The 12261-nt window shown below is 46.3% G+C and overlaps 2 protein-coding genes across 2 annotated transcripts in view; one reads left to right on the top strand and one right to left on the bottom strand.

The window, feature by feature from the left end:
* Positions 1-2325: 2325 nt before the first annotated feature.
* saraf (store-operated calcium entry-associated regulatory factor) lies at positions 2326-7141 on the top strand. The gene is made up of 7 exons (XM_072383666.1): positions 2326-2500; positions 4193-4371; positions 5390-5588; positions 5679-5954; positions 6092-6245; positions 6344-6408; positions 6704-7141. Exons 1-7 carry the CDS (start codon positions 2443-2445, stop codon positions 6727-6729), a joined length of 957 nt encoding a protein of 318 aa, XP_072239767.1. The 5' UTR covers positions 2326-2442; the 3' UTR covers positions 6730-7141.
* Positions 7142-7701: 560 nt separating this feature from the next.
* Positions 7702-12261, bottom strand: part of LOC140304863 (uncharacterized) — a 38840-nt gene continuing 34280 nt past the window's right edge. Inside the window, exon 3 of the mRNA XM_072383665.1 lies at positions 7702-8949. Within this exon, the coding sequence (XP_072239766.1) occupies positions 7954-8949 (996 nt within the window). The 3' untranslated portion in view covers positions 7702-7953. The remainder of the gene's footprint in view (positions 8950-12261) is intronic.

Below are 12261 nucleotides of genomic sequence, written 5' to 3'. Positions count from 1 at the left end.
GTCTTGTGTTTGGCGTTGATGTAGAAACCTGTTTGATCATTATGGGTCAATGGTGGAAGGAACTCTTCTCATGACAGAGGTAAATAGTTTATAGTCTCTATGAAGAACAATTCCTGTAGCTTTTTTTTTAAGTCTCAAATGAAGATATTGCTATCATTTTCCGTCTTAGAACAGCCTTCAAAGTATCCCATAACATGGGAGGCGAGACCTCTCCAGGGTCATTAAGCTGTAAGAAGAGACTCATTTCAGGTTTAATTTGTGCCTTAAAAGACGGATCATTCAGCAGACTTGAGTTCAATTTCCATGTATAATCTTTTGACAGCAGGTTAAAGTCAGCGGATAAGTGTATTGGTGCATAATCACTCAGATCTATTGTTTTGATTCCACATGTATTTTATCTTTATCCTTCTCCCATGAGGGAGTGAGGTGCAGAATAGTAAGTGTAATCCCTTCTGTTAGGGAAAAAGTCTCGTCATGTTAAACCCACCTCCTCAAAAAATGTGTTTACTTTCTTATATAGGGACTTCATATGGTGGGTTTTTCTACTAGACAAGTTTGACTTTAGCTGTAGATGTAGATTTAAATCCCCTCCACAGATCAGAAGGCCTTCTGTTTCGTTACCGTAATATTAGTGATTTTTTGGAAGAAACTGACTCACTCCTTGGGGGTGCATAGACGTTCAATAGAATATATCTTTCCCCTTATTAAAATCAATCTGCCCTCATCATCACCCATTTCAAATACTTTTTCAAAATTGAGCTTGTTTGAGATGAGGGTAAGAACTCCTCTCCTATGTTCTGATTAGTATGAAGAAAAAAACAGATCAGTGAAGCCCATTCATTTTCATTTTACATGCTCCTTATCTGTCAAGTGGGTTTGTTCTGTCCTCACTTTAGATATAATTTTACTACGTTTAATTGGATTCAACAGCCCATTGACATTAAACTAAATGAATTTTACTTTGTCACGAGCCATGTGTATTTACTTATAAGTGTATCGACAGAATAAACATAATTAGACTGAACAGATCTACTCCCTGAACTAACAAGAACATATAAAGAAAAAGTCACATGACAGGATATTCTTATTGACTCAACTGTTAAAAGGCTATCAGAGGAAAATGGCTACAACCAGGTTGACATAATTCATGAAATATACGTCATGAAAAAACTGACTTTCACCCTAACTCTAACCCATCTTCCAGGTGAAACAGAGATTGGTTCCTATTTATGGTGTAGCGTTAAATAGCTCCGACAGCCTCTTCAAAACCTCTTCATGGAACTGTGGATATACGTATCTATGAGAAAAAAAATCACTTTTCTATGACCGGTTGTTGGAATTAAAGGACACGGTCTGTGATGCATCAGCTGAATGACTGATGGGAATTGTTGCCAAATAACTTTTGGATAAAATATGACCTTGTGATTCAGAGTAAAAGTTTTTTCAATATTTCAGATGGAAAACCATCAAATCTGATTTGAGCTCAACTTCCTTATCTCAGGACTTTCTTTAGGAATACAAGTGTTCCTGGACTTTTGATGAACAGAGTTGGTTTTACAGCCCAAAGGCTTCTGGATTCTCTAATCAAATTTTTTAGTTGAACATATTTACTCTGTTCATTTACATCCACGTTTACATCATTTGCATCTCAGTTTGTTCTCTTTCAAAGTGGTGAAAAAAAGAAAATGACTACTATCCATATAAAGTTTTGCACCACCAAAAGCAAAGTGAGTTAATTTTAAAGCCATTTTAAGACTTATTGCGCTTTTTGGGATGAGGATAGAGACCACAGATCATCTCCTTTTTGCGTGTGTGTGCAGAAAAACATGTCCAGATGATGTCAACTGTTGATTGCTTTCCAGGATACCTGATATTCCCGATTTTTTGTTCAAATATTCTCTTTGGTATCATACTGAATAACAAAGTCTATAAATTTATTTTAATTGTAGTTATTATTCTGAGCATTTTTCTTACATAAATCTAAAATCAGGAAATCATTTATCACGTCTTTTGTTTACTCCACTTCATAAGAAAAAAACTTTTTTAACTTTAAACAGTATGAAAACAGTGTTAGTTGTTCATTTGTTCCCTTTTGTTCTGGTAGTCTTCATCATGAGGGCTGTTCTCTGACGGCTGTGGATGGCTGTCTTTGCCTTCTTTGTTGTTAGAACAGGTTGAGAGGTGACGTCTGATATCTGAACATGAAAGGTTTGTTAAATAATCAAACCTATCGTCACTGATGTATTCAGTTGTCTTTGACCGCACAGTACCCGAACGCACCTTGACAGCAACACTATGACAACAACAACAACAGATGACGCAACACGGAAGTGAAAGCTACTTCCGGTTTCTGTAGCTTCAGAGCGCTCTGTTCGACGTTCAGAAGAACCCCGAGGTGTTAACAGCGTTTATTGTGGAGTGTGTCAGAGGGAAGAGCAGGAGATGGAAGTGTTCCTCATAGTTCTGGTTATGGTGAGGCACGTCCAGAGTTGGACTGACGGTAAGCTTTTTCTTCTGTTGGGTTGTGCTTGTTGAAAGGAGCTGCGCCACAGCTGGACGACAGGCCGCAGCTCATGGAGCCGCTACGCTCCGTTCAGATGCTGCTCTTTCTGAGCCACGTTAAGGACGAACTGACGTCAAGACGTCACCAGTTCCTAATCACACCCTTCAGCTGGTGGTGATGATGATCAATAACACGGTTTGGTCCAGATTCTCTGTGTGGTTGGACACGGTCGGTGTAACGATGGGATTATTCTGATGTAACTGTTGCTACACAGAGAAGGTGTAAGAAGGTGGACCCGGAAGTTTATGTGTCATTTTCTATTTGTATTTATCTAAATGAATATTCTGCATATGTAAACATCGGCAGTTAAGACATTCTGAGAGAATACCATGCTGAAAACGCACCAGCATGCAAACAGTGAAGCCAAAGTATCACTTTGAATGTCATGTTTTAGTCTTAGGTGCTCTAAAGTTCTCCAGATATTTTCAGGTCTTCAGAAGCTAGAAGGACGGATACAGCCTGTTTCCCTTTCATTCATTCATCATTACGTCTGGATGAAAGTATCAATACGGAGTCACATTTACTGTCATGCATACCAATGCTGAGATGACCTCTGCTCAGAGGGACCTGTAGCGCAAGTCTGGGTGACAACCAGTCCTGCAACTCTTCCCCAATTATCCCAGAATATATACAGAAGAAGAAGAACATTGATCTCAGTGTTAACAGCTCATTGGATGGATAAATGTGGTTTGAGATCTTAGAATGAGCTTCCTCTGTCTTGGGGCTAACAGGGTAGGTTAAGTAGTTGCTTCTCCATTTTCTAACCCATCCATTTTCTATACCCGCTTAATCCGTCGGTCGGGCCGCGGGGGGGCTGGAGCCTATCCCAGCGGTCATCAGGCGAGAGGCGGGGTCACCCTGGACAGGTCGCCAGTCCATCACAGGGCCACACAGAGACAAACAACCACACACACTCACGCCTAGGGAAAACTTTATAGACATCGGTTAACCTAACATGCATGTTGTTGGACGGTGGGAGGAAGCCGGAGTACCCGGGGAGAACGCACACACGCACAGGGAGAACCATGATAACTATACTGTACATAGGGGCAGCATGAAGGCAAGGCATATTTTCACAATAAAAGCCTATGATACTTATGGGAACATGTCTACAGGAATGAGTCGTGAATCTGACTTTCTGCTACTTAAAGGAATACATACCAACAGTAAGGGATCTTAAGTATGAATATCCCATGGTATGAGGTCTCTGCGCAGCCATTGGCACCCATCAAATTTTCAAGTGAGTTTTGTAGGTTGACACAAAAGCGGCTGGCCGGGCATCAGCCAATCAAATCCATGGCTAATGTGACTGATTCTGAACATCATTCTGTCCACAGCTGAGTGTGGACATATACTGTTAACATCCTGCCATATGGTTTTCATAACGTGCCATATAGTAGGTGTGCACGGGTAGATAATAGTTCCATAATAGCTGATATCTTCAAATACAAATTTGTCTTATTGTGGTGAGGATGGTCTGAACTCAGAGGACAAACCATTTCAGATGCAGTTTAATGTTGCTGTGCAGCATATGTATGCTTAAAAAGAACCAAGGTCGCATTTAGTGCCACACTGTACATCAAAGTTTCATAAAGGACTGGATTTGTTCTCTGTGTCTCCCCACCTCAGGCAGCGTGCTGCTGAGAGACATCCAGGCTCTGACTTTCTACAGGGACCGCTCCACCACAGCGAGGCGCTCCAGCCCGGTTCCTCAGCTGAAGTGTGTCGGTGGCTCAGCAGGTTGCCATGTCTTCACCCCAGAGACTGTCCAGTGCCTAAACAAAGGCTGGGACGGGGTGGATGTTCAGGTGGGTGCAGTGCACATTGGCCAGCTGGATTTTTAAACCTGGCCCTTATTTCTGGCATGAAATATGTTCATCTGCTCACCGAGAACAGTTTGGTGAAAGTCTGCGTCCATCAGAAGATATTTAGAAAACTCGCGATCGGCGTATATCCATATAAGTGAACGGGGCTTAGAGGATGCAGCCTCTAAATAAGGCATTATCTGTCTTTATTTCACCAATACTTTAAGAAGAATGAATGAATGAAGGTGTGCTATAGCTCTGTTAGCTCATAGCTGCTGTTAGCTCATAGCTCTGTTAGCTCATAGCTGCTGTTAGGTGGCTACTTGCAGCTATAGGAGAGCTAACGGAGGGATTTCTACACAGGCACTCTACTGGGACCACTTCATCCACACGCCCCCCTGCAGCACAGTTTATTCACTCCGTGCTCTGTGACAGTCGGCTAACTTCACACAGAGTTTGCTGCTGATAGTTTTGTGCAACATGGCAGGATATTTATCAGATTTTGACGATGTGAACGACGACTTTGAGTAAGATGGACGTTCTTAGCGGAGTGAATGAGCTGTGTGGATGAAGTGGTCCCAGTAGAGTGCCTGTGTAGAAATCCCTCCGTTAGCTCTCCTATAGCTGCAAGTAGCCACATAACAGCTCTGTTATATGGATCGCGAGTTATTTAAATAGCTTCCGAAGGACGCCGACTTTCACCAAACTCGGTGAGTAGATGAACATACCTCTGTCAGCTCAGTTCATGTGCATGATATGACCTGCGTGTTTGTTGTGAAGCACTTAGCAAATTTTGCATATGGAAAGTGTCCCGTCCAGCTCCTGCTGTGCAGAGTGGACCCACAGAGAGGAGGGGCTGGCTGTATTTCCTGCTGAATCTTTTACTGCTCTACATTAAACTGTAAAAATGCTGATATTAAAACCCTCAGTGCTGCGCAGCAGTAGAAGAAGAAAATAAATAAATCTCAATATGTTTGAAAAAGGTGGTGACTGATGTGGTCCCTAACTGTAACCGTCACAGTGGGAGTGCAGGACTGATATGGACAATTCATACCGGTTTGGTCACATTGAGGTGAGCTGTGAGGGCTACAGCCACCCTGCAGATGACTACATACTGAAGGGCTCCTGTGGGCTGGAGTACACTCTGGAACTGACTGGAGAAGGCCAGAGGAGGACTCAAGGCACCTTTGGTTCACAAGGGGGATTTAAAGGAATGGGAGGTAGGAGGATGGAGATGATGATGAAGGTCAGGGCTGATGACTGACAAACCTTCTTTTCACACAAGGACTTTTCCTCTTCATCTGACCCAGGGCTTGGAGGGTTTGCCTCCAGTTTCTTCAGCGGGTTTTCTGAAAGCCGGCATCAGCAGAAGCGTCAGGACGTGAACCCCCCAGGCAGCGAGCATTCAGGAGACCTGCTGGTTGTTGCTGTGCTGCTTCTCCTGGCCTTCGGTGTCTATAAGCTGTTCCTCAGTGGGGACGCAGGCTGGTTGGGGCAAGGAGCACGAATGCCTGGGCATCCTGGGGATGATCACTATGGCTCCACGGCAGAACCACCCCCTCCAGGATTCAAACCAGACTTCACAGGTAGCTCATGCAGTGCAGTTTTCCTGGAAAATACTGTCACAATGATGCGTTCTGCGAGAAGGGGCTTCAATGGTGTTCTTCTGTTCTGTCATGAAGCTCAGCTGCCTTACCAAACTCTATTTGTGTCCACACATCAGGCTATCAAGGTGCCGGCCCAGGCTACGGTTTCCACGGTGACTACACTCATGGACCACAACACCGAGGAGGGCGGACTGCTCCTGGCACAGGAGGAGGCTTCTGGACTGGCATGGGAACAGGAGGAGTGCTGGGATATCTTCTTGGTCGTCAGAGGTGTGTAAGAGGTTGAAGGAAAGAATCCAGACTAATGTTGGACCTGCTCAGTCTTACTCCCAGCTTTCAGCTGATACTTCTGTGGGATTGTTTTGCAGAAACCAGCCCTGCAGGCCTCCTCCTGCGAGAGAAAACTCCTCCTCCGGGACGCGCACTGCTTCAGGTAGCTGCACATGATGTTAGCTAACAGAGCTGCACCGACAAGTGCAAAGTTTAGTTTCAATAAGGATGGGGCAGACAGTAGGACATAACATGTGGTTACAGAACACAGACAAAACAATGTAGAAACTCACATAAACCAGTCACGTTACCATTTAATAATGAATGTTTTCATGTTGATCAGCTGGTTGTATTTTGTCTTTCTTTCACCTGGGAATTTCTGAGCTGTGAAGAGTGTCGGTCAGGTGATGAGTATCAGGTGCAGCTGGCTGACTGACACCTTTCTGTTTGGTTGTCAGGTTTTGGAGGAACCAGGAGGAGATAGACGTTGTGGAAAGAGGCACATACTCTACGATGGATGACATGGACACGGTGCGCTCATTACAGCTGGTGGCAAACACTGAGAAGGAGTTGAGTTCATGTGGTTCAGCCTCTGGGGATGCTGGGAAGATGATCTTGAACTTGTTCATTGACTTGGCCAACACAGCCACAGTTGTATTTACAGTCTAATCAGTGCAGTGGGAATAGCCATCTTTTTTTTCGACCAAGAGCAATATGTATAAAAGATGATAAAAGGTTTGCGTCTCTAAAACTCCAATGATACAGATAAATGTGCTGAAAACAAAGTGCCTTCATAACCCTGCTCTGTAATATATGTCAAAGTTTGTTAAGGACATTATATGATACTGTTGTGAGCTAATAATGAATAAATGTTTTTCCTCTCATTCTCAACCTCACACCACAGTGACGTGCTGTTTCTCTGTGTTCATTAATGAGGAGCTTCCTTCCTGTTTGTGCATTTTCACTGTAAGACTTCTCTTTATCGGTTGATTCCCAGCACATTGAAAAGTGTTTAATCCAACTCAGGCTTGTGGGGGGCTGGAGCCTAGCCCAGCTGCCACTCGGTGTGAGGCAGAGTACGCCCCGGATGGGTCGCCCAGTCAAACCACCATGCAAATGCAGCCCTGTCTCCTCCCTTTGTGTAATCGAAGCTAACGTTTTCTGTGGCTGTATGGGCTCAAATTAGAGGCATTCAAGTTTCCTTCTCTGCACAAACTTGAGTTTGTATCCGAGACAGATTTATTCCACAGGGTGAAAAAGCTTGATTTAGAACTACAGACTCAGATCATTGGTGTTATTAGCTCACAATCTCATTGAAGTGGGTATGACAGATCAGTTGTGTGGGGCTGCTGTGCCGTGCAGCAGCAGAAAGGTCCAGGCTGTCCCTCCTCTAAACGAACCACATTGTGAATGAATAAGTGAAAAACAGTGGTCAACATCAGATTACAAACATGTATTTATTGAAGCAGGGATGCAAACAACTCACTTCTCTCTCACCCAGGCGGGTCACTCCTGTGGATCTCCTCGTTTTGAAGAGTTTTTGATTGAGACGAAGGGGGACGATGGTTGAAGCTTCTGAATGATTTCCAGTGTTTCGGTTCCGTCTCTACGAACATTGACGAGCCAAACAAATCTGTACATCACCTTTTTTTCCTCGTGAGACAGGCTGCTACAGGTTTCTGTTCCAGCCGTCAGCCGCTCTGCCTGTTCAAACAAACTGAGCCTGTGTTGGTACAACGGCTGCTGACCACAACTCAGCCTGTTCATCTGTAGTTCTACTCCCTGCTGGTTCTGTTGGACCGTTGCCATCTCTTGCTTGTTTGTTGAACGCCGTCTCGGTCTCTTCATGTGCATCGGCGCAGCGGTGCTTCTGTAAGGACTGACATCGTGTGAACAGTCTCTTGCAGTGCGAGCACCAGTACGGCTTCTCCCCGCTGTGGCTGCGGAGGTGTCGGCTGTAGCTGTACGAACTGTTGAAGCACCTCCCACACTGCTCACAGCTGAACGGCTGCTCTCCTGTGTGGACACGCAGATGCCGCAGGTAGTTGCTCAAACGCCCAAATCCCTTCCCACATTCCTCACACTTATATGGTTTTTCTCCAGTGTGGGTGCGCACGTGTTGTTTGTATGTTTTGGAAATAGAAAAACGTTTCTTGCACACGTCACACTGGAATGGTTTTTCTCCTGTGTGAATGCGCAGATGAGATTTATAATTCCCTAACTGTGAGAAACTGCGGCCACACTGCTCACAGCAGTACGGTTTCTCACCCGTGTGCACTCGCAGGTGTATCTTGTAGCTGCTTGAGTCACTGAAACTCTTTTGACAGTGGTCACACTCGTGGGGTTTCTCTCCGGTGTGGTTCCTCAGGTGCAGACTGAAGTGTCCTGACTGAGTGAAGCTTTTCCCACAGAAGTCACACTGGTACGGCTTTTCGCCGCTGTGGCTCAGCTGATGGCGTTTGTATGAACTCAAAAAGCTAAAGCTTTTGGGACACTGCTCACAGCAGTATGGCTTTTCCTTAGTGTGGACTCGCATGTGTATTTTGTAAATACTCAAGTAACTGAAGTTCTTGTCACACTTCTCACACTGGTACGGTCCAGCGTGCTCACGAAGGGGTTTTCTGTATGAAGCCCGGTCCGTGCTCCCGGTCTCCTGACTGGATCTGCTCTGAGATCTGCTTCTGTCTGAGGCTGTAGGTTTCACCTGAGAAAAACAGAGAGGAGAACTTCATCAGCTATTAAGAGGTAAAGATCCCTGTGTGACCTCTGAGCTTCAGCACCTTCAGTTTGAAATTAAATAAAAAATATTACAATAAAGGGCTTAATCAACAGCACTTTCATGGGAATAAACATTTGTCAGCCACTAGCAGCTGGTTAAAATGTTGAGCTGGGAAAGTGAAATAAGACAAGTTTCTACTAACCTTTTATGAATTTTCATACTTCCAAACAGACAAAAACAGATATTTTTTAAACTCCACCACAACTATCTGTCTAATTCTGTCCATACCCCAGATGTTCAGCTTTCTCTCACAGAGAAGTAAAGGACTCAGAAGATATTACCCTACCCCATAACCCTAATTACAGAGTTTAATAGCTGACAATAAACTGATTTTAGTATTAAATCGGTGAACCACCAGTAGAGGCTTAAAATCCAGCACTGGCCAGCACAGACACCGTTTTTCTTTTTTTAAGAGATGTTACTCTATAAATAAAATTTCATGGCGATTTCCGGAGATTACAGCCATCTCTCCCTCTCAGCTACACTTCCAACCTTTCAACAGTTTATCAACTGCTCCACCAGAGAAAACAAAAAGCTGGATTTATTCTGTGCTAATGACGAAGAACTCTGCTGGGACAAGCAGATCACGATCTGGTTCTCCTCACCTCCAACTATACACCCAGTGTCAGACAGCAACCTGTAACTGCACGAACTTTGAAAAAATGTCCTCAGAAAGTTGAAGATGATCTGCGGGGATGCTTCGAATCCACAGACTGGAATGGAGTTTGTGAACCACACTGAGATGATATAAATGCCACGACTGAGCGTGCGACAGATTACATCAACTTCTGTGAGGAGGTGACTACAGGTATAGTCACATCCTCCCTATAGTCACATCCTCCCTGTAGTCACATCCTCCCCGAAGTCGCTTCCTCCCCGTAGTCACATCCTCCCCGAAGTCGCTTCCTCCCCGAAGTCGCTTCCTCCCCGAAGTCGCTTCCTCCCCGAAGTCGCTTCCTCCCCGAAGTCGCTTCCTCCCCGAAGTCGCTTCCTCCCCGTAGTCGCATCCTCCCCGAAGTCGCTTCCTCCCTGTAGTCGTATCCTACCTGTAGTCGCATCCTACCCGTAGTCGCTTCCTCCCCGAAGTCGCTTCCTCCCTGTAGTCGTATCCTACCTGTAGTCGCATCCTACCCGTAGTCACATCCTCCCCGAAGTCGCTTCCTCCCCGAAGTCGCTTCCTCCCCGAAGTCGCTTCCTCCCCGAAGTCGCTTCCTCCCCGAAGTCGCTTCCTCCCCGAAGTCGCTTCCTCCCTGTAGTCGCTTCCTCCCCGAAGTCGCTTCCTCCCCGAAGTCGCTTCCTACCCGTAGTCGCATCCTCCCCGAAGTCGCTTCCTTCCCGAAGTCGCTTCCTCCCCGAAGTCGCATCCTCCCCGAAGTCGCTTCCTCCCTGTAGTCGTATCCTACCCGTAGTCTCTTCCTCCCCGAAGTCGCTTCCTCCCCGAAGTCGCTTCCTCCCCGAAGTCGCTTCCTCCCCGAAGTCGCTTCCTCCCCGAAGTCGCTTCCTCCCCGTAGTCGCTTCCTCCCCGAAGTCGCTTCCTACCCGTAGTCGCATCCTCCCCGAAGTCGCTTCCTCCCCGAAGTCGCTTCCTTCCCGAAGTCGCTTCCTCCCCGAAGTCGCTTCCTCCCCGAAGTCGCTTCCTCCCTGTAGTCGCTTCCTCCCCGAAGTCGCTTCCTCCCCGAAGTCGCTTCCTCCCCGAAGTCGCTTCCTCCCCGAAGTCGCTTCCTCCCTGAAGTCGCTTCCTACCTGTAGTCGCATCCTACCCGTAGTCGCATCCTCCCCGAAGTCGCTTCCTCCCTGTAGTCGTATCCTACCTGTAGTCGCATCCTACCCGTAGTCGCATCCTCCCCGTAGTCGCATCCCCCCCGAAGTCGCTTCCTCCCTGTAGTCGTATCCTCCCCGTAGTCGCATCCTCCCCGTAGTCATAGCCTCCCTGTAGTGACATCCTCCCCGTAGTCACATCCTCCCATTAGTCACATCCTCCCTGTAGTCACATCCTACCTGTAGTCACATCCTACCTGTAGTCACATCCTCCCCGTAGTCACATCCTCCCATTAGTCACATCCTCCCTGTAGTCACATCCTACCTGTAGTCACATCCTACCTGTAGTCACATCCTACCTGTAGTCGCATCCTCCCTGTAGTCGCATCCTACCTGTAGTCACATCCTACCTGTAGTCGCATCCTCCCTGTAGTCGCATCCTCCCTGTAGTCGCATCCTCCCTGTAGTCGCATCCTCCCTGTAGTCACATCCTACCTGTAGTCACATCCTACCTGTAGTCACATCCTACCTATAGTCACATCCTACCTGTAGTCACATCCTCCCCATAGTCACATCCTCCGTATAGTCACTTCCTTCCTGTAGTCGCATCCTCCCTGTAGTCACATCCTACCTGTAGTCACATTCTCCCCGTAGTCACATCCTCCCTGGAATCACATCCTCCGTATAGTCATATCCTACCCGTAATCACATCCTCCGTATAGTCATATAATACCTGTAGTCACATCCTCCCTGTAATCACATCCTCCCCGCAGTCACGTTCTCCATATAGTCATATCCTCCCTGTAGTCACATCCTACCCGTAGTCACATCCTCCGTATAGTCATATCCTACCTGTAGTCGCATAACCCTGCAGTCACATCCTCCCTGTAGTCACATCCTACCTTTCGTCACATCCTCCCTGTAGTCACATCCTACCTATAGTCACATCCTACCTGTAGTCACATCCTCCCCATAGTCACATCCTCCGTATAGTCACTTCCTTCCTGTAGTCGCATCCTCCCTGTAGTCACATCCTACCTGTAGTCACATTCTCCCCGTAGTCACATCCTCCCTGGAATCACATCCTCCGTATAGTCATATCCTACCCGTAATCACATCCTCCGTATAGTCATATAATACCTGTAGTCACATCCTCCCTGTAATCACATCCTCCCCGCAGTCACGTTCTCCATATAGTCATATCCTCCCTGTAGTCACATCCTACCCGTAGTCACATCCTCCGTATAGTCATATAATACCTGTAGTCACATCCTACCTGTAGTCACATCCTCCCTGTAGTCACATTCTCCCCGTAGTCACATCCTCCCCGTAGTCACATCCTCCCTGTAGTCACATCCTCCGTATAGTCATATAATACCTGTAGTCACATTCTCCCCGTAGTCACATCCTCCCTGTAGTCATAGCCTCCCCGTAGTCATAGCCTACCTGTAGTCACATCCTACCTGTAGTCACATCCTA

The sequence above is a fragment of the Leuresthes tenuis genome, unplaced genomic scaffold (assembly GCF_036924035.1).
Source record: "Leuresthes tenuis unplaced genomic scaffold, fLeuTen1.0.hap1 SCAF_4, whole genome shotgun sequence".
Taxonomy (NCBI): domain Eukaryota; kingdom Metazoa; phylum Chordata; class Actinopteri; order Atheriniformes; family Atherinopsidae; genus Leuresthes; species Leuresthes tenuis.
This window is presented reverse-complemented; position numbering and strand designations above follow the sequence as displayed.

Coding starts and splice junctions, on each gene's coding strand:
- saraf (XM_072383666.1), top strand. CDS start 2,443: ATGGAAGTGTTCCTCATAGTTCTGGTTATGGTGAGGCACGTCCAGAGT. Junction 5,955..6,091: donor ATTCAAACCAGACTTCACAG/GTAGCTCATGCA, acceptor TCCACACATCAG/GCTATCAAGGTGCCGGCCCA. Junction 6,246..6,343: donor TATCTTCTTGGTCGTCAGAG/GTGTGTAAGAGG, acceptor ATTGTTTTGCAG/AAACCAGCCCTGCAGGCCTC.